The sequence below is a fragment of the Sugiyamaella lignohabitans genome, chromosome B, assembly GCF_001640025.1.
Source record: "Sugiyamaella lignohabitans strain CBS 10342 chromosome B, complete sequence".
Classification (NCBI taxonomy): domain Eukaryota; kingdom Fungi; phylum Ascomycota; class Dipodascomycetes; order Dipodascales; family Trichomonascaceae; genus Sugiyamaella; species Sugiyamaella lignohabitans.
In genome coordinates this window covers 2861226-2882539 of record NC_031674.1, presented here as the reverse complement: position 1 = coordinate 2882539, position 21314 = coordinate 2861226, and the positions used below count along the sequence as shown (strand labels likewise).

Below are 21314 nucleotides of genomic sequence, written 5' to 3'. Positions count from 1 at the left end.
TATGTATTTCGCATGTTTGGAAGCGTTCATCGAGCTAGATGGCCAACCATGAAAAGCTGTTATCTCAGGTGTCGAATCCGGACTTTGAGTTTTTGGCTGCGAAATATGTAGAATTACGCAGTTTCTTGAATAGCTCCTCCTCTGTCCGTGGATTTGACTACTCGAATCCACTCGCTCCTTATAAGCTCTGTAGTGTGCTCGCTAAAGAGTATTTTGATCTCGACATTAATCTGAGCCCATCCCACCTGTGTCCTCGAATTGCTAACCGCTTGGATTATATTCTCTGGATTTACAGATTACTAGATGGAACAGAGCTGGTAAACGAGAAGCTTGTAGGACTAGATGTTGGTACAGGGGCTTCGTGTATCTACCCTCTTTTGGGATGTGCAGTTTTTCCTGATTGGAAGTTCTATGCTACCGAAATTAATCCGGAATCAATTATCCAAGCGATGGAAAATTGTAAACGAAATGAAATAAAAGTTGGTGATCGTATTATTATAATGCCGGTCAGTGTTGACGATGTACTCTTTCCTACGAACAAATTTGCGTCGACCCCGATGTTCACCATGTGCAATCCTCCATTTTATGAGAGCAGTAAAGAACTAGCTGAACGTACTCGGCTGAAATCGTCGTCTCCAAAAACTCCCGTGCTTTGGGCTAATGATAGTGAGTTGTACACTAAAGGTGGTGATCTAGAATTCACACGCAGGATGATTGACGAATCATTAGAGCTGAAAGGCAAGATCAAATGGTATACGACAATGGTAGGCAAAAAGGAAACATTGATATCAGTTGTAGCCAAGCTCAAGGAGTACAATATACATAACTACGTGATACATGAAATCTCTCCTGGAAAAGTCACTAAGCGGTGGGCGGTAGGTTGGTCTTTTACAGATTACCATCCTCGACGACAAGATGCTAGAGTCGAGGGTAGTAATCTGAGAAGCCTCAATCCCGCTAATATCAGTGAGCTGATGATCCAAGTACCTAATAATGTCGTGAGGTCTAGCAGTAATAGTAAGCGACTCAAAGGCGATATGTTTGCAAAACTCTTATCAATTCTCAGAGAAATCGAAACTGAGCCTTATTTCTCAGTGGAAGTTAAAAGTGAGAAAAATATTATTGTCAAGTTTACATTTGCGACTTGGACAAGGTCGTTTCGAAGATCTGGTCTGGGCAGTAACAGGGTGTCTTCTGGCGAAACTATTATTTCTGTTGAGGTCAATCAGCAAGCTCTAAATTTAAATTTGTGGTGGAAGTATGGATCTAATTATAAGCTTTTCGAGAGTTTCTCAGGAATGCTGAAAACAAAACTCGCTTTAGATACTACAAATATTTGATACTACAAATACTTATGCTGACCTGTAATTAGCAAAATAATCAAAATCAATTTTATCAACTATTTCAGATATTTATTCTTTCTACATCTAAAGAGTTTCTGGGAGCTTTATATGGAGATACTCTCAACGATATTGCCATCTTCATCCACAAATACTGCACTTTGGTTAATATGCACATCGATAACAGCCTTTGAAAGTAGCTGTTCAACCTCTTCATACATCCAGGACGCATCGAGAGAAGCTCTTCCAGCCATATCAAAAACTACAGATCTGAGTTCCAAAATGTACGGAATTGCTGTCCGGTAAAGAGGGCAGACTGAATTATGGATAGTAGGATTGCCAAGAGTGTCAAGAAACTCTTGTTTCCTGGAGGCTAGAGTAGCGAAACTAAGATAGCTCCATGACTTAGTTACAACTGGAAATGCCTCAACAATCACCCACCAAAATATAGACTCAAGATCGTGCATGAACTGATATCGAGCTCCAGCATTTTTCAAGATATCAATTGGCAAGTATTTCCTATCAGCTTTCCAGCAAGGCTCACATTCGCCTCGGATGTCAGTCTGACTAGCCATTTCTAATCCTCCAAGCATACCTGATATGGTGCCACTTGATTGTATAATCCAGAGGCTCTCTTTGGAAATGGAACAATGTAGGATACCGACTTTGTACAAGTCCCATAGGGCAATTATTACATCACGTAATGACAAAAAAATTTCTTGTAGACTGTTATGATGGCAAAGCTGGCGGGCATTTCCTGGAACGCTTAGTAGCATCCAAGTATTGACGCGATTTTTAAATCTAAGATCATTGTCCAAAGGTAGATATCTCCAATAAATGGAATTGGTATCCTGTAGCTCACCATCTGGATAGTACATGTAACCAAAGTCTATGCAATTAGGGATGAACCGAACACCATGTTCATTAGCAATATGATAAATTCCCACCTCTCTTGGGGCTGGTAAGCTGTTGCTAATACTTCCTGTGCTGTTCCTACGCTCAATTGCTTCTTCCCAAAATGTTTTCAGAAAGTATCGATCTGCTTTATCTTCTGGAGTTAGATTATCAGCTTTCTGTATAACCTGCCTAACAAATATCCCAGAAGCAAGCAAGTCTTGCCGACTTATTGTATCCTTCAATACATATTCGATACCACTCCGTGGGTGAGTCCAATAGGTTGACTCGGTACCGGGCGTTTTGCGATCAACACGGAAGGTTGTGTCAAATCCCATAGACTGTTCATCCATAAGCAGAAAACCTAGGAAAAGTTTACAAAGTTTCTCTGGCTCTAAAACGCAGTCTATGGGCTCAGAAGACATCCCTCCCGATCTGTGAAAAATGTAACACATAACAGATGTCTGATTCTGTATAACACAGGGAAGGAAAAGGCGTCGAGGCTGGCTGGAAAACACGCGCTCAATAACCTTTGTGATCGAAGGTTTCAAAGAACGTGTGCTTGTAAATATGATTGGTATTTTAATCTGAGGGTCTATGCTCTTCACTGGATTATTGGGGACCATGTTTGCCATACCTATAAACAAACCACAGTTTGGAGAACCCTGGTCACCAGTACAATCGTCGGTCAAAGGGAAAACCCGAAGGTTGGTATTGAAGCTAACATTCAGATTGTTCGTTAGGGTACACCATTCTTGAATTGTGCTAAGAACAGTGTATATGAATACATGACAACTACTGATAGCTAATATGTCATCATGTTTGATCTCCCCGCTCGTTTGGAGAAGATTCTTGTCAAACTCAAACTTAGGCATGCCTGATGAATCTCTACTTTTGACTATCAAGCCACGATATCTTAGGTATTCAACACAATCATAGAGAGTGTCCTTATCGATAGCAGTCCAGATTCTATCTAAAAGACTAGGAATGTCCGATATTATGCCATTCCTCAACCAGTAGTGATTATCCAAATCGAAGGGCGATTGCCTTGAATGAGTGTCTGTGCTACTATACGATATCAAAGCACTTGAGGGATAAATTGAACCAAGATTCTGTTCTGACCTTGAGTTCAGCCAACTCAAATGATCAAGCATGAAAGTCACAATACCATCATACCAGATGTGGTGGTAAAAGTTAGCATTGTGATCATATTCTACATCCAAAAGGGTTTTCACAAGTCCAAAATAAGCCGATAGAGCCCCCTGATCTTTCGTAGAGCGAGGACAATAGTTCTCGATGTTAAGGTTGTGGGCAACAAATTCTTGTTTTTTCCATTTTCTCTTTTGCTTATGTTTCAATCTTACATGACTGTAAACAGTTAAGTCGTTGATAGTGTCATTGGGGATATTAGGACTGCCATTTGCAATACTACAATCTTTCAAAAATTTAAGGATTGCACTCATGCCATTTCTAGTGCGAACAAACTCGGAAATGACACATGTGTTGGAGGCCCTTACACCTCCATATAAATTTAGAAACCTATTATAGGAGTTAAGAAATTGAAGTTGATTAGAGCGGAACAATTCTATCACAGAAGGGTCCGCCATATTTCACGCCTATTTTTGAACTCAATAAACTATCGATTATTTGCATCCAGGGCTCTTGTATAATGTAGTCTAGTGAAATTCGCATGGCAGGACTAAAAGTGTTGAAACAGAAACAGTATTCACAATCACAAGCTTTAAAGATATGACTGTGTTTTGGTTGCCAGAGATAAAAGGTATTGGAGTCGTAGGGAGTTATGGCTTTGGATGGTGGTTGCTCCGCGACGGATGATTCTTGGATGGGTTGCAATATTCTGGGGTGACCGGCAACTAGAAACTTTTAATGCTAATGCTGATTGTCAATTTCCATAAATTCACGAAAAGAAGGGAGTTTGAATGGAAAAAATTATTTTACTTGAATTCCAACCGAGTGTTGTGTTCAACAATATGAGGGGTGGGGGAAGACAAACTGTCTTTTTTGGTAGCACGAAGACTAGCTAACATTGCAGGAAGGTTGCATTACCCCACACTTCAAGCCGTTCATTACGTCGATCTGTTGATCAATATTTCCCCTCATTTTATATTTGACTAGATTGACCCAGGATTTTTATAGCTAGAAAGTCAAGATTATCTGACTACTCGAAGTGCTTTATATTTGTGCTCTGTAGTGTACCTGCTTTAGGTCTCAAGTCGGGTGGAAGGGACACGATGCTGAATATAAATCAGTACTTAATTTAATTCGACAGCCTATTTGAGCTGTAACCTGATGACACAAAACTGACGGTTTTTTCCCTAATGGTAACATTTCCTCCTAGCAAAGTTAGTAAAGTGAAAAGCACATTTATTGTCGGTGTCTCCTTTCTTTGAGATTTCGGGCTGTCCATGAACTTTTACTCGAGCGGTTATAGGCTGTTCGTCCGCTGCATGTGCCACAGAGATAAGAGATAAGGGTCGGTATGCCCGACAGCGTACTGATAAGCATCCCAGAGGCATGCCCGAAATCTCTGATCTAGACAAAACAACAACCCATAATGAATGTCTATATAAGTACTTGATTCATCTCATGTATATACAACAAAATTTACGTGTAGAGCACACAAATAACTATGGAAATCAAATCACTACCTTTGGCAACGTCCGTCTCAAATATTGAGATCCAGGATTTCCTGTATCCTATTATTGCACTGGCCGCATTATATCTGGTAACATCCACTCTCTATGAAACTCTTTTTGCGACCGATATTCCTAAAATTAAGGGAATCCCCCAGATACCAGGTGCGGTACCTATGTTTGGCCATCTTCTAAAACTTGGAGAAGACCATGCCTCGGTCTGTGAGAAATGGTGGAGACAGTACAAGCAATCAGTGTTCCAAATCAAACTTGGTAACACCCGAGCTGTAGTGGTTAATTCTTTTGAGGATGCAAAGCAGATATTACTAGCTCATCAAAACGCTTTGATTGATAGACCAAAGCTGTATACTTTTCATGGAGTTATCTCGTCAACTCAAGGATTCACAATCGGTTCTTCACCCTGGGACGAGTCCTGCAAGAATAAGCGAAAGGCAACTGGCGTCGCACTGGGTCGACCAGCACTACGCAACTACTACCCCATGTTTGATTTAGAGTCATATTGCATTTTGAGAGACCTTCATCGCGATTCGCAAGGCGGTATGGTAGAAATCAGTGTCCGGCCCTATATTCAAAGGTATGCTCTAAACACCACGCTGACTCTCTGCTATGGAATTCGAATGGACAATGTTTACGACGAGCTTCTGCGCGAGATCTTGTATGTCGGATCGGCTATTTCGTTATTGAGAAGTGCTTCTGAGAATCTACAAGATTACGTACCCCTATTAAGATATCTCCCAAACAATGAGAAGAACCGTCGATCTAAGGAACTGAGAGAAAGAAGAGACAAATATCTTGCTCACCTGCTTGACAAGGTCAAAGAGAACATCAAGGCCGGTACTGACAAACCTTGTATTGCGGCTGCTATCTTGAAAGACGACGAATCCAAACTATCCAATGTAGAGGTTAATTCCATCTGCTTGTCGTTGGTTTCAGGAGGGTTTGAAACAATTCCTGGTACCCTTACTTCATGTATTGGATCGCTCTCTACAAAGGAGGGTCAAATCTTTCAAGAAAAGGCCTATGACGATATTTGCCGACATTATCCTAATATCGCCGATGCATGGGAGGACTGTTACAAACAAGAATCTGTACCGTACGTCAATGCTATTGTTAAAGAAGCAGGAAGATTCTACACGGTTAGTGCCATGAGTCTACCAAGAAAGACTGTTTCAGAGGTCACCTTCAAGGGAGCTAAAATCCCCGCCAAAACAATGGTTTTAATCAATGCTCAAGCAGCTAATCATGATGTTGACCATTTTGGTTCAGATGCTTCTATTTTCAATCCTGACCGATGGATGGAAGATGATCACACTGAGAAAAAACTAAATGGCCTTGGTCATCATAGTTTTGGAGCAGGGGCAAGAGCTTGTTCAGGACAATACATTGCCCAACGTTTGCTGTATTCCGCATTGATCCGAATTATCACTAGTTATAAAATTGTCGCCTCAGAAACTGAGCCACCAAACACTGACTATGTTGACTACAATCAATTCAAGACGGCTCTAGTTGCTATCCCAAGGGATTTCAAGGTGAAATTGATTCCCAGAAACCCAGAACAGCTAGACGAACTTTTAGCAGAATCCGAAGTTCGGACAAGCGACTTTTATCGCTGAACAAATCAGGTAACAGCATCCTTTGTATAATAATAAATATATGAAGATATTTATGTCTCTTAGCTAAACCCTACGCTATATGCAGCATGCATAGATCGTATCTATTGCCGGTATCTGTTTGAGCCCCACCTTATCGAATCTGTTAGATAACCACTGCTCTCACTTGTTTCGCCCTTTCGTGCTATCAACTCAACAGTTTGTATTTCCTTTCCATGTTTGCGGTCGTCCAAGATTATCATGCCACCGATATCATTAAGGGGTGGTGAGAGCTATCAACCCTTAACATTCCAGGCCTGTGAAAGGTGCTCTAAGCGGAAAAAGAAGGTACTCTAGAACATCTCATTTTATAACTACCAAAGCCTACTAACCATGAAATCTAGTGTGACCGTCTAATGCCTCAATGTGGTGGATGTAAGAAGTCGGGTGTGAAATGTGTGTATTCAAATAATATTGGATGCTATGAGGTTGAATATGTCAAAGGATTAGAGCTGCGAATAAAAGAGCTTGAGGATATTCTTAAAACTCATGGAGAGAGCTTGGGTAAAACTCCAGACAAAGCAACAGATGTTCTATCTAATTCAGTGTCACCACCGAAAGCACCAGAACTAATGCAGGGACTTGGCGTGCTGTCACTTCAGGCGTCTTCTGAAGGTCGATACTTAGGCCCAGGTTCCGGTGTTTCATTTGCTCAGTTCACCCAATCCATTATTTACAAGCTAGATCGAAAGAAAGAAATCATGGCAAATAATGGAGTCATCCTACCTAATCCAAAAGAGTTGGAATCGTTTACGTCCAGTTCGGCAAAAGAATTACCAACACCGGCGAGGGCAATTGACTTGGCAAACTTTTATTGGCGACACAGTCATACATTATACCCCTTCTTGCGCGAGGAGTATATAATGAAGATATTTGAAAAAGCTGGAATAGATAGAATTCGTTTCGAAGAAGAAATTGAGGACCCGGAGCTGTTGTTCCAGCTGTACATGGTAATGGCGATAGGCTCGACCTCTATCGCCTCAATAACAGTTTCAAACGAGGAAGAGGCTTCTACCTGTCTCTCGGTTGCAATGACGTACTTTGACAATGTGCTTAGTCTAGGAAGCAGGCAGGCATTGGAAGCAATTCTTTTACTAATATCATACTCCTTTTTCAATAGATTAGGGCCTGACACATGGTACCTTGTAGGGATTGCTTCTAGGCTGGCGATTGGATTGGGTATTCATACCGAAAAATCAGTGGAGGGCCTAGATCCGAGCGAACAAGATCACCTACGCAAAGTGTTCTGGTGCCTATACATGATGGACAGAGTGGTTTCGACGACACTAGGTAGACCGCTGGCTATCAGGGATCAAGATATAAACATCTTGCCTTTCTCAAAGCCATCAGGCTCATTGGATGTGACTCTCCACATATTGTCACTACGAAGAATTGCTGGGCAGATATTAGAGAAAGTATACACGCCGATTGCTCCAAGCAGTTCCACCTTGCATGACCCAAGGATAATAATAGACGAGCTTCATGAAAACTTGATAGAGTGGAGAAGAAATATGCCGTTCCCATTAAACGAGTCTCAGCATCCATTAATTCCTCACTTCACTACCGCTTGGTTTGACTTGAATTATTACAACCTTGTGATGATGCTCTTCCGACCTTCTCCTCTTCTTCCATCCCCTCCAATTGAAAACCTGAAAGTGGTTGCTAATGCTGCATCAATGGCAATCCAACAATTTACTCACATGTACAGACAGAGCAAGCTCTCATTTAACTGGCTTAATCTTGTATCTGTTTTTAGTGCTGCATTGACACTTGTATTTATTACCAACCAAACTGGATGGTCTACTACTTACATCGATAAAGAGACTACAATCCAAGACCTTGAGCTCACTGAACAACTTTTAATTCGGTTTGCTATGAAACACGCACCCGCCAAAGAATGCTTGGCCATTATCAAAGGAGTTATCGATGATTTAAAAAAGACCGCTGAGCCTTCTGAGTCATTTGAGGTGCAAAACATGACTTTAAACCCCATTATCGACTCCACAATATCGCTACTGTCTATGGGCAGTGATACCTACTATGATAACTTGATCTCCCAGATAGATTTAAGCTTTCTCACAGACCTCGATGAACGATTGGATGCAAATTATTTTGTTTCTATGTAATTATGATTAATATATGTTGCAACTATTTTCCAAGCTCTCTGAGTCTCTGATCGTAACGAATGACAGCGCCTAGCATGGCTTGTGCTCCATCGGCAACTGCCTTTGGTGACGAGTATTCTTTGGGCGAATGAGAAATGCCATTTTTACAGGGAATGAAAATCATGGCTGTAGGTACACGGGTGGCAGTATAACAGGAATCGTGACCAATGCCTGAATAGAGAGACGTAAAAGTTAAGCCGTTCTCTTCTGCCGACTCCTGTATAGCCGCCTTACAATCTGAGTCAAATTCAAGCTGTTTAAAATGCCATGTCTCCTTTATTGTGTATTTGACTTGTCTCTTCCGACTTATAGCTTCCAAGTTCTCCAAGAGTTCTTCTGTGTAGCGCACAAGATCAGCATTCGAATCATGACGGCAGTCAACAGAAAATTTTGAATAACCAGGAATCGTGTTTGGGCTTTGAGGAAGTGGATGGATCACACCGACTGTTCCTAAACCACCATGCTTTTTTGCAGTCTCTTCAACACAAAGAATCATCTCACTTGAAGCAGCTAGCGCATCTTTTCTTCCTTCCATGGGAGTTGTTCCAGTGTGACCCTCGGTTCCAAAAATTTCAATCTCAAACCACCGGATACCTTTCACACCAGATACAATACCAATATCCAGTCCTGCTGTTTCCAGCCTTGTACCTTGTTCAATATGAACCTCAAAATGAGCCGATAGTGGATTATCCTTATATGATGCTGGAACTTCTCCTTTATAACCAATCTTTTCTAGTTCCTTACCAAAAAATAGTCCAGGGTTGTTGATGTCTTCGACGTTGTATGCATCCTCCAAGGATATTTGACCACTCCATACACCACTAGAAACCATTGTTTTCGGAAATCTGGCACCTTCTTCATTAGTCCAGTTGACCACGCAGATAGGAGCGTACGTCACATAATTATTCTCGTGAAACGTTCTCAGTATCTCCAAACCAGTATGGACTCCAACTATACCGTCATAACGTCCACCGGAAGGCTGAGTATCCAGATGCGACCCAATTGCAATTGGTGCGATACTGTTATCTTCGCCTGCTCTAATCAGAAAAATAGTCCCCATTTGATCAATCTTAATTTGGCATCCAAGCTTCTTTCCTTCCAAAATGAACCATTCGCGAACACGCTTATCATCGTCATTCAAGGTAACACGGTTCATTCCACCATCTGGAGTGGCTCCCCATTGGCAGGACTCGTGAAGGGTATCCCAGATTCGTGTACTATTGACTCTAAATGTTGTCATTTTATATCTTTTTCCCTCTTGTTTATCATTTTTAGAGGAATAGAAGGGAATTTATAACAATTGGTGGTTGGTTTTACGTTCTTACAATCCCGCCCAAATTCATGATCGGCGTCGGTCAGCCCGATAGGCTGCAAAGCGCTTATCTATCTGCACATAGATAGCGCAGCTCAGGATGATCAGGCAAAAAAAAGATTTAGAGAGCGACTGATTATAACAATATATATCATTAGGTAAATCTGTAGGCAATAGCTGAAGCTACAGCAGCCAAGCTTCCCAATGCAAATAGTTTTCTTTGTCGTTCAACAATAAACTGGTTTTTTCCAGTCCAATGATACGTTTGATCTTGGAATTTAGGGAAGGTTGACCGATACCAATAAGTAATTTGAGACCAAGGATAGAATGCAATGTTACGTCCATCTTCGACATACCAAGAACTACAACCACCGGCAATGATTACAGAATTTTTCGATGCTTCCGCTAACTCATCTTTCCATTCTTCGTAAGCGGTTGCCTTAACATCTACACTTGAAGCAGTGCCATTAAACACATACCGGCCAACTTTTTCAACATAGGTCAAGATATTTTCAATTTGAAGTATCACTGAAGTGTGTCCCGTGGCATGGTTGGGTCCACCAACAATAAAAAAATTGGGATAGCCTGGGACTTGGGCTGTACTGTAAGCAGAGAGGCCAGTCCGGTCCCAATATTGCTTCATATCTTCTTTCTTGTTTATGCCATACACATCAACATTACCGGCAGATCTTTTAATATCGAAACCAGTAGCAGCAATGATAACGTCAGCATGATAGCGCTCGCCAGACTTGGTGACAACACTATCCTCAGTGACAGAAACAATGGGATCCTTGGTCAAAAGAACGTTTTCATTGTTTAAGCTCTGCAAATACCCGTCATCGAAAATACGCCTTTTACAGCCAATCTTGAAATCAGGGATTAGCATATCATGATACTTTTTAGGTGCTGTCTTAAAGACGTGTTTTTTCGACAACCTCGTGGACAATCCCCTAACAATACTAGTTAAAAATCCCTTAGTCTGAAACATTGGGAACTGTAACTCCAAAGCAAAGAATGCCAAGAATCTTGCAAGCTTATATCCAATGATATGCTCGATAATCCACTTAATAACTTTTGGCGACGCTTTGGGCTGAGGCATGAGCCAGTGGCTTGATCGGGCAAATTGAGACACTGACTTAGCTTCATCAGCAATAGCTGGTATAATTTGGGCAGCGCTACAACCATTGCCAATAATAATAACATCTTTACCTTCAGTTACAATATTAGTGTCATATTTTGCTGAGTGTGCATAATCGCCTTTAAAGACTCGAGTCTCGCGATCAACTTCAAGACCAGGGATAGATGGATAGCTTGGATCAGCCAGTCCACCCCTGGCACTGACAACAACGGTTGCACGGTGAATAACAACAGAACCATCCTTGAGCTTAATTGTAGCTACCCATTCTTCATTTTCAATATCCCAATCAAGTTTTTGAACAGTTGCCTCGAAGGTCGCATAATTATTTAATCCTCGCTTCTTAACTATTGTGTGGACATATTTAATGATTTCTTCTTGAGGCGGAAACAGCTTGCTCCACTCCGTGATCTGATCAGACGAAATCGAATAAAAAAAAGCCGGAATATCAACTGCGCATCCCGGATATTTATTAACCCACCAAGTGCCACCAAATGTTGATTCTTTATCATAAATGTGGAAGTCAGTGGTCTTTACACTGTCCAACAAGCGTATAGCCGTGGCGATACCACCGTAACCAGCTCCAATGATCAATACTTTGCTCCGACGTTCTGACATTCTATGAAGTTTGTTGAGGAGGGATACAAGGGGGTACAATCTAAGTATATATCATTGAATGTCTAATATGACCTGATTTGCTTCTGATATACATGGCATCTGCCATAGTAGATCGGAAAATGCCATTACCGATTACCAAGTTGTTCTTGAATAAAGTTCCCCCCACACATTTTGCCTCGGCCATGTTCATTCTCAAGCATATGAACTGAATAGTTAATTAAATTCGCTTCTGACGATCTGCTCCGTGGTGTTTATTTTCCCCGCACCTAACGGTACTAGCGCCGGCTTGTTATCTATCCGTAGGGCAGAATATTGTATATTTTGAGGTCCATTCTGCATGTTGATTGCAAATGCACCCATCCAAAAAACTCGAGAATGTGTGCCGAGGTAAAAAGACTAAAATCCGGGGTAGCTTTCAGCCAAAACTATCTACAAATTTGTCATTTTTTCAATTAAATACACAGTTCAATTGCTTAAGTTCCTGAAAATAGTAGAAAATATGGCGACACTTGCTGATAGATTGGCTATCCTGATTTTTTTTCTTAAAGCTGGTGAGTACTTAATCAGCTTGTGATGAGTGCGGTTTTTGTATCTCACTTGATCTAACAGTTATAAACAGCACCTTTAGCAGTGTATACAGCTCTGAAGTATCTCACGGTAGGCACTAAAAGGAAGGGCAGCTTATACAAAGTGGTCACTTTGACAATAACTCATTTGGTCACATCGACACTTACAGTTGACCAGACAAGGTATGTACTGCTGTACTATCAGAATGGCTAACTCTTTATTAACATTGAATAATTTTAGACTACTGTTCACACCTGTTATTGAGCCCAACAAGTTGCTGAAGTCACTCGAATCCAGGGCTAAGGGATTGAACAATTATAATACCCAATTCCATGGAACAAAGGCCCATTGGGTAGTTGAAGCACAAAATAGAACGCCTGGTGACCCAGTCTTTGTTTATTTCCACGGTGGGGGCTACTGCTTACCCCTGTTAGACACGCACATTAAATTTTTGATACAGCTCTACAAGACGTTGAACGACTCAAGATTCTCGATCTTGGTGGTTGATTATAGTTTGGCGCCTGAGAAACCATATCCTACTCAACTTATAGAGGCTGCTACGGTCTACCAGGAGCTGGTGGACAAGGATCATGCAAGAAAGATAATTCTTTCCGGTGATTCTGCTGGTGGTAATCTTGCTGTAGTCCTCAGTGCTCACCTGAAGCATCATCACCCAGAAGCACCACTACCGGAGACCTATGTGCAGCCTTTTGCCGAAGTCTTGATTTCACCATGGATCAAGATCTTTCCTGAGCTAGAGGGATCTTATTTGGAAAACAGCGACGCTGATATCCTAGGCTTGGGAGCGAGAGAGTGGGCTAACGCGTACATTAGCAATGACGAGAAGTTGCTTGAAGTTCCCTGGGTAAGTCCATTGGATTCCAAGCCTGAATTCTGGGAAGGCGTTTTTCCTAAAAATACTCTCATCACCTGTGGAGAGAATGAAGTAATGAAAGATGATGTGCTTAGATTCAAACAGTTGGTCAAGATTCCAAGACTTCACTATGAACTCGATGGTAGTCACAACTCATTATTCCTCGATAGAAATTTAAAGAATCATGCACTTTTATTAGAGATTGTTCATTATATTCGGGAAATATTAGGAACGGGTCCTCCACAGAGTGTATTGGCTGCCAAGGAGTCTCACAATGCTCATGCTACCAAGTTATAACTGAGAAATATTGAAATATATTACGGAGTAAAGTTTACAGTGATAGTTTATCCATATGACAAGCAGTCTCATCCGCCAGTGTGGACTTGTTTAAGGTCTGTAAACTTGGTGGAACATCAAGGGCAGGATTTTTATTAAAAAATCCTGAAGGAATCAACATAAAACTAGCACCTTCTACAGGCATAATAGGGAAATCCTCGGGACGAGGATTATGAGTCAATCCAAATGTATACCATAAGACAGGATCATTTTTATCTAACGAATCGTCCCTGGCGGTCCACTTGCCCAGCCCTGTTTCTTCTTGGCTTTGGTTGGTGAACTCACCTGCAGCATACAATTCCCCATCCTTGTATTTCGTTACCCAGATGGGGTGTTTGGCATAAACCGCTCTCTTCACGTTAAACGACTCGTCGTCCATAAGCATCATTTGGCTAGAAGGTGCTAAAAGTTTATATGCCACTGGATTTCCAGTGACCTTATTCTTGATCGACTCATTGGATATTTTGAACGTTCTGTTTTTAGTGGGGTCCAGCTCAAAATGTCCACTATTCTGCACTATAGTTCTCTTGGCTCCAAACCCAACTCCGAAGGGATTATCAACAGGATCCCGCTTCATCGGAAATGTCTCCTCGTAGGAGATGGTGTTATTGAAACCATCTACAGCAGGATCAATACGGAAAGAGAAGAGATGCTGGTGATTTGCTGCAAATAGCCCAGGTCCTAGAGTTGTACCCCACGGTACTTTTGAGCCATAATCTATTGGCATGGTTGATAATATGCCGGTCGCACGAATCTCAACTTCGATTTCACCCGCTTGATTGAGAATAAATGCAATGATGTATTCATAATTCGCCAGAGTAGCAATTGATTGAATAACAAGCTGACGTCTTCTAGAAAGTGTGGCGGCCCCATTTCGGAAATTGGTATGCTTAAATAATAGACCCGAATCTTGTTCATGTATACAAACGACAGAATCCAAGAGAATTGGTTCGCCTTTATTGCTGCTACGATACGAACTCAAATATTTAATGTGGCCAAGGCAATCACATCCTAATTTCAAGGAGTTGGCACTTGCACCATAACCGACATCACCCAAGTCAAATGCTTGTTTCCTATGATATGGAGCTCTGGGGTCCCCATACGGTACTGTCAATTCTGAAAACGAAAGCCTATACATAATGGACCGTCCTTTGAAAGAAAGGTTATAAAGAACGGGGCCCTCACGAACTGTAAATCCAACATTAAGAGACCACCCTTGCCATGTGATTTCTGTTCCGTTTACTTCAAATGAAGCACCTTCTGGCTGACTAACTACCAATGGTTTGAGTCCATCACGAACCCCATCTTTATGTAGATCGTGAGAATATTCGATGGGTTCTACTACAGTCCATGGCAGTCGTGCTTTGTCTGTAGACGAATCAATACCCGAAGGAAGGTAGTCCATACGGACAAATTCCAGACTATCACTATCAAAAACGGGACTGAACTTTAACGGGATAGAATAATGGTTGGCCTCAGGATGCTCCCCTTTCCGAATATACATGTAGAACTGAATCAAACTTCTGGTCTCTGTAGAATCGTCAGTTCCATAAATCCATGGGTCAGTGACAACAGTATACCCGTCAGGTATTTGAAGTAGCTTGATTTCCTCGAGAGTTTTCGGGTGCGTCAAGCAGAGCTCCTCCAACACTGGCATTGCATCGAGATCAACCGAAGACTTAACCCCTAATGGGAACTCTACAGTGGATTCAATCGATCCTGTATCCACATTGTAAATTGATTTCTGAAGATGGGGAGAATCACTCTTGACATAAATCAGTTTAACGTAGCGAGTTGGTAAAGGGGCATCTTTGTTGAGTTTTTTTTTCTCAAGATACTCTATAACTTGGGCTTTCCTGGGTTCATCCACATCAATTACACGAAATTGGACTACTAGAGGAGATAGTTTCTTTTTCAAGAATGATGATGCCACTGTTATCTCCTCGGCAGTGATTGGATCAAATGGTGTTTTCACAGAACTAGGTATATTTGAAATCGTCATAATGTTTATAGGCGATCGGCTAATTGGTACACAATGTATGTATCATCAGGATACTTATATATATTTGAAGAAACGTCGTATAGCTAGTTAGTCTTCGGCGCGTATTTCACTTTTCTTATCAGTTTCGCGCTTATAGTTGACCAATTCCCCTATCAATCAGGGATCTGCTGATGATAAGGAGCTTATCTGAACATGCATGCCGGATATATTTCTTTTTGTTCGGATGCCTTTCTCCGATTCTTTGCCAAAGCTTTTCACATATAACATAGGCCAAATATAACCAAGCATCTCAAAATCTCCCTTTACTCGTGTCAGAGAATTGACATTGGCTGCTTATATCGTCATAACTGGGCCAACGGTGGGATCAGAGCCATGTGCATTGATAACGTCTAAATGTCATTGCTTATCGGTGATCCTATCATACAATGCAAGAGGCTAACCTTATTGACGGCAGTCAGACATCTCCAATATTTTTACAAGCAGTAGATATTAAAGGCAGAACAATTGAAGAAGTTTAGATTGAGAATTAATTGTAGAGTTAGAGTAGTGGGCTACTAACTTATGAACTACATATGTGCTGAAAGGCTGTACCAGATTATGATGACTCAATTTATGGACTCCCACATTCTCCCCTCTGCTCCCATACCCCAAGCCCCAAATATACGCCCCAATACCCCATCTGGTGATTAATCACATTTAACAGCTCCAGCTCCAGGTTTCGGTTTATCTTGACAAAGCTAAAGTTAAGCCATTTATCTGGTTTTCGGCACCTTATGTTGATAAGTTAGCCCCACTTCTGAGATGCACCGTCTTTTTTACCGAATCCAGCCAAACTCTTACCTGCAATGATCTCTACTTTAATTAGTCTACTTTAATTAGTCGAATTTAAATTACCGAACAAAAATAACATTGGGTGTAGCAGGATTGACATTTATTTCTACCAAATCCCATCAACATTGATCATTGAACTAGGAGCCATCTAATCAGTTTCCAAGGTGGTTCGGCCCTTGGTATGTGGAAAATATGAGAACTAAGACTGGCTGTGCCACTTGCCGTGCGAGGAGAAAAAAATGTGACGAAGGGTATCCCAGTTGTAAACAATGTATCCGGCTAAACCTGGTGTGTGAAGGATATGGTAATAAATGGAAGTTCTGTAGTCCAGATGAAAGCTCTCTTATTACGAAGAAGAACAGGAAAAATTCTAAAGCCGGTAGTAGCGCTGGACATAAGTCCTTAGTTCGCTATGTTAGTGAAAATAGTCAGTCTCATGAGGTCCATACGCAAGATAGTGGCACTAATATATCCAGTATATGTTTGCCACCATCGCTTCCAAGTGAGACATATCAATTTTCTCACTCTCGAATAGAAGAGTTGACCGGTGATTCTGCAGAAGAAGTATCTCACACTATACAAGATACTCAGGATGTTGCCCAACATTTGCAAGAAAGCTATCCGATCTCACCTCCACTGGGTTTAGAACCGGTAAGACTGCAGTCGTTTGAAATGGACCTTTTAAAATATCATGTGAATAAGATTGCAGTAGTATCAGTAGTCAACGACAATGCTTTGAACCCGTTAAGAACTTTGTTAATACCGGTTGCAATGTCATCCGCTTGTGTTCGAAAAGCTCTGTGTGCAGTGGTGGCAAAGCATATTTCATTTTCTCAGCCAGAATATGAGCGTTTGGCACTGCGCTATTATTCTGAGTCGTTGAATTCATTATCCAAGGAGATTGTTGTCAAGAATGATGAAATAGCGATCTTAGCTACGGCAATGCTATGCACTTTTGAAATATTTGATAGCGGGGTAAATGTCTGGCTCGTTCATATTCGAGGCCTTGGAGCTTTGTTACAAAACTATCAAAACAGAATGCACCGAAACTATGAACATAACTCACCCAGTTTCAACTTCTGTCTCAATTTTCTGTTTGTCAACGATGTTATAGCATGTATTACGATACCTGACCATGTCCCATGTATCGATCTCTACCGATGGAATAAGAATAGTCTTGGTAGCAGTTCGAAATATGATTACTACGTAGGTAAGTCCAAGGAGGTTCTATTCTTACTGACAGAAATGGCACTTATTCGACAAAAGGCTCAATCAGATGATACATATAACAATAGTTCCTCATTTATTGATGATATAAAGGTACTTGAGCAAAGGTTACTGGAATTGGACTTCAATCAATTGACCAGCACCTACCCGGATGAGACAGATGGTGATACCAGTTCTTTAACTCTTTTGGCAGAAACTTACAGATACGCAACTTTAGTCTATCTCTACAAATATGCTGCAACTAGTGGTAAAAAAATATTTGAAGAGGGATCAGATGTCGAGATTGAGTATGCGCTACAATGCGTTAGATACATCGCTAGAATTCCTGAAAATGCATGCTGCGAATCTACGTTAGTTTTCCCATTATTTGTAGCGGGATGTGTTCTTAAGGATAACGATACGTGGAAAAGCTATATTATTCAGCGATTTGACAAGATTGACAAGAACTGGAAAATTGGAAACTGTGCCAAGGCTATTTTTGCCATGAATCTCGTATGGCAAAGCGGTGGATCTGATTGGATTCCTGTTTTGAAGAACCTGAATTGGCAGATAGTATTGACGTGATTATATAATGACATGATGAATAATGAAAAACAAAATTGATATGTAATATAGAAATAATAATTGATGAGTGAGATAAATCAATGGAACGCAGATATTAAACTCCGAATAAATCCGATACCCCACACATGAATGCAGGTCCATGATTACAATGAGGTCAAGTCACGAGCAAAGTTCATGATACTGCCTACATATGACGCTATCTAGAGAGACTCCAGATGTTGTCACACAGTTGGCACTATGTCATAAACCAGTTTTAATGAGAAAGATAAGCAAATAAATGTCGGGGTCCGAATTATTTTCAGCTATATAAGATAGTGGCATTCGCCTTAGTATCCCTAGTATAGACCACAGAAACATATCTTTCGGTGAGACAATTATGGGAATTGCAACTGCAGTAACTACTATTACTGGTCCCAGGGAGACAGTGGAGTACATTCATCTGGAGAAGGATGAGTTTAAACCTCCAGCCGACTCTGTCAAGGGACCATCTCCGTTTGCAGACAAGCACTTAGAAGGCCCATCATACAAACTTTTTGACGGCGATGCTTTGAAACCTAGTGGAGCTCTTGATAGTGAATATGAGTTCATTGAAACTACTCCTGTCATAGGCAGGGAATATCCCACCGCTCAGGTGAAAGATATCCTCGAAAATGATGAATTGATTAGGGATCTCGCTATTACCATTTCCCGTAGAGGCGTGGTGTTCTTCAGAAATCAGGACTTGACGTTGGAAGAGCAAAAGACTTTGGTTGACAAGCTGGGACGGTTGACTGGCAAGCCTGAAACTTCTGGAATACACATTCATCCCAGCACGCCAGCAGGGGGATTTCTCAAGAAGGATGGGTCTGGGGAGATTGATCCGGAGGTTTCGTTCATCTCTTCAGTCAAAAACAAGAAGCTAAATTACGCTACGAGACGTATTCAGTTGGCCAGGACGGGAATTCACTCGGACATAGGGTTTGAAGCAGTGCCTAGCGATTATGCTAGTTTGAAGATCGTTGAGACACCGTCGCATGGAGGTGATACTTTATGGTACTCTGCAACTGCTCTATACGACAAGCTATCACCGTCCTTCAGGGCATATTTAGAGACCTTGACAGGAGTATACGGAGGTGGCTATCAGAAAGAGCGTCTGAGCGAGAGCACCTATGAACGATACAGTGGAGTTCGAGGAGCTCCCGAAAATGTGGGAGACTTTCTTTCTGCAGTGCACCCGGCAGTGAGAACGAATCCAGTGACAAGATGGAAATCAGTCTATGCGCTTGGCCACCAATTCCGTTCGTTTAACGGCCTCACAGAGGATGAGAGTAAGGCTATTCAGGACTACTTGAATGACCTCCTGGTCGGCTCACATGACATCCAAGTCAGATTTAAGTGGAACAAGAACGATCTTGCCATCTGGGACAACCGTTCAAACTTCCATGCTGCCACTCTAGATTTCTACTCCGACACCGACTATGTGAGAACAGGCGTCAGAACAGTCGGAATTGGTGAGAGACCCTATTTCGACCCAAATAGCAGAAGCAGAGCTGAGGATCTACAGACATCCCATCTAACATCTTAGTGAATTGAAGATATATATAATATTGACTATAAAGCAAATATATATTTCGGCCTCCAGGAATCAGCACGTCCTCCAGCATATCCTCCACACCCTGATATGGTGGGTCGGCTAGCTTTCTAGACAAATTGGGGTCTACAGCCTCGCCGCCAATCGATGGCGGGAAGCAATGATTCATCACCTCAGGGGCTGGCCTGTTCGCCAAGTGTGAAGCTGTATGCAAGTAGTATTTTTGCCTGTTGCAGTAATTTGCATGATTTATTAGTAGTCAAGAGAGCTGCTGCAGGCCGCGTCTAAGGGGTAGCAAGGGGGTAAGGGGGCTCTGTATATGGAGTAAATCAAAGCGACGCGGAGATATCGGATATCCGATCCCTGGGTCAGAGCTGCAAATTGTAACGCTATCAGCCAGCTGATGAAGCAATTCACCGTCGGGTAGGAGTCAGACAAAATGACAGTTTAATAAGAATTACGGTATGGTCTAGCTGGGGTCCGGGAAATGGGGGTCGAGCTCATGCAGTCTGCGTGTGAAATGCGTTTGACTGTGCATTATCAGCTTCTCGGGTAGGCACATTACCATTGTCCAGTGGGCTTACTTGTACAACCACCTTTGTTTAGCAATTAACAGTAAGATAATATAAAAATAGCTGAAGAAGTTCTTAATTGATCTTAGGCAACTTTCAATCCATTATTAATTGACTGATCGGTTCGAACGAAATATCTCTCTATATTATTTAATATCTGCTGCCACTGGTACATCAGACACTGTACATCTGCGGTTTGGTTTCAGACCACTGCCCTACTACCCAATGCATCAAGCCAGCCAGGCTCAGAAGTTAACTTTATTCTGTGTCATCCCAAATGCAACCAGCCCTGTCATATGTCGTTGAGAAGCAACTGTCCCAAACTTCAAAGATCCGCTAGAATTGGCGGTATAAGAACAGAATGTCTCACTATATATCATACAACATACGGTATAACACACTCATTGGTCATACCAATACTCACAAGTCAATGGTATGTGATTAAAATAGGTGCGAGTTGTGGTTAAAGACACTATTTCCTGCATCTCTACTCATTTAGGGAAAATATTTCTTTAGCCAGTTTGCATGGCACATACATACATATCATGTATCTACCCATGCCGATCTTGCTCAAAGCGATGAAAGGAGTTCTGAAATACGCGGGATATGGAGCCGATAAGTCAGAAAAGAATGAACCTAATCGGAGGCAAAGAGGTTTTAAGTTAGGATCCTGATTTCGGACCAATTTTGACTGCGTGTGAGTATATTCGTGTATGGAGAACAACACAACGAAAATGGCAGAGGTGGTGTGTATCAAAGTGAATCATTCCATGTATCTAACTTACGTGAAATTAATTAAAACGGAATTATGCTACTGGTTTTAATTTTAGGATATCCGCTGTTCTTCTTTAATCGTTAGTCGTTAGTTAATTATTATTAACTATATTGGCAATGAATGCTCTCTAATCCACCGCCAGCCTGAATGAAATAAGGCGACGAACTCCGCTAGAAATTAATATTATATAATAATTAATTAATTCCAT

General features: G+C 41.5%; 10 protein-coding genes across 10 annotated transcripts; 6 read left to right on the top strand and 4 right to left on the bottom strand.

Annotated features, from left to right (window-relative positions):
• Nucleotides 1-38: 38 nt before the first annotated feature.
• On the top strand, nucleotides 39-1340 carry AWJ20_2950 (uncharacterized protein; the record flags this gene model as incomplete). Its single annotated transcript, XM_018879931.1, has 1 exon — nucleotides 39-1340. The coding sequence occupies one exon, from the start codon at nucleotides 39-41 to the stop codon at nucleotides 1338-1340; it is 1302 nt and encodes a 433-aa protein (XP_018737800.1).
• Nucleotides 1341-1447: 107 nt separating this feature from the next.
• AWJ20_2949 (uncharacterized protein) lies at nucleotides 1448-3697 on the bottom strand (the record flags this gene model as incomplete). The annotated part of the gene is made up of 1 exon (XM_018879929.1): nucleotides 1448-3697. One exon carries the CDS (start codon nucleotides 3695-3697, stop codon nucleotides 1448-1450), a length of 2250 nt encoding a protein of 749 aa, XP_018737799.1.
• Nucleotides 3698-4884: 1187 nt separating this feature from the next.
• On the top strand, nucleotides 4885-6522 carry AWJ20_2948 (uncharacterized protein; the record flags this gene model as incomplete). Its single annotated transcript, XM_018879928.1, has 1 exon — nucleotides 4885-6522. The coding sequence occupies one exon, from the start codon at nucleotides 4885-4887 to the stop codon at nucleotides 6520-6522; it is 1638 nt and encodes a 545-aa protein (XP_018737798.1).
• Nucleotides 6523-6914: 392 nt separating this feature from the next.
• STB5 (Stb5p) lies at nucleotides 6915-8684 on the top strand (the record flags this gene model as incomplete). The annotated part of the gene is made up of 1 exon (XM_018879927.1): nucleotides 6915-8684. One exon carries the CDS (start codon nucleotides 6915-6917, stop codon nucleotides 8682-8684), a length of 1770 nt encoding a protein of 589 aa, XP_018737797.1.
• Nucleotides 8685-8706: 22 nt separating this feature from the next.
• Nucleotides 8707-9963, bottom strand: PYD3 (putative beta-alanine synthase; the record flags this gene model as incomplete). The annotated part of the gene is made up of 1 exon (XM_018879926.1): nucleotides 8707-9963. One exon carries the CDS (start codon nucleotides 9961-9963, stop codon nucleotides 8707-8709), a length of 1257 nt encoding a protein of 418 aa, XP_018737796.1.
• Nucleotides 9964-10189: 226 nt separating this feature from the next.
• On the bottom strand, nucleotides 10190-11788 carry AWJ20_2945 (uncharacterized protein; the record flags this gene model as incomplete). Its single annotated transcript, XM_018879925.1, has 1 exon — nucleotides 10190-11788. One exon carries the CDS (start codon nucleotides 11786-11788, stop codon nucleotides 10190-10192), a length of 1599 nt encoding a protein of 532 aa, XP_018737795.1.
• Nucleotides 11789-12539: 751 nt separating this feature from the next.
• SAY1 (Say1p) lies at nucleotides 12540-13526 on the top strand (the record flags this gene model as incomplete). Its single annotated transcript, XM_018879924.1, has 1 exon — nucleotides 12540-13526. One exon carries the CDS (start codon nucleotides 12540-12542, stop codon nucleotides 13524-13526), a length of 987 nt encoding a protein of 328 aa, XP_018737794.1.
• A 34-nt stretch (nucleotides 13527-13560) lies between these two features.
• On the bottom strand, nucleotides 13561-15567 carry AWJ20_2943 (copper-containing amine oxidase; the record flags this gene model as incomplete). Its single annotated transcript, XM_018879923.1, has 1 exon — nucleotides 13561-15567. The coding sequence occupies one exon, from the start codon at nucleotides 15565-15567 to the stop codon at nucleotides 13561-13563; it is 2007 nt and encodes a 668-aa protein (XP_018737793.1).
• A 1023-nt stretch (nucleotides 15568-16590) lies between these two features.
• AWJ20_2942 (C6 finger domain protein) lies at nucleotides 16591-18189 on the top strand (the record flags this gene model as incomplete). Its single annotated transcript, XM_018879922.1, has 1 exon — nucleotides 16591-18189. One exon carries the CDS (start codon nucleotides 16591-16593, stop codon nucleotides 18187-18189), a length of 1599 nt encoding a protein of 532 aa, XP_018737792.1.
• A 376-nt stretch (nucleotides 18190-18565) lies between these two features.
• Nucleotides 18566-19753, top strand: JLP1 (Jlp1p; the record flags this gene model as incomplete). The annotated part of the gene is made up of 1 exon (XM_018879921.1): nucleotides 18566-19753. One exon carries the CDS (start codon nucleotides 18566-18568, stop codon nucleotides 19751-19753), a length of 1188 nt encoding a protein of 395 aa, XP_018737791.1.
• Nucleotides 19754-21314: the final 1561 nt, after the last annotated feature.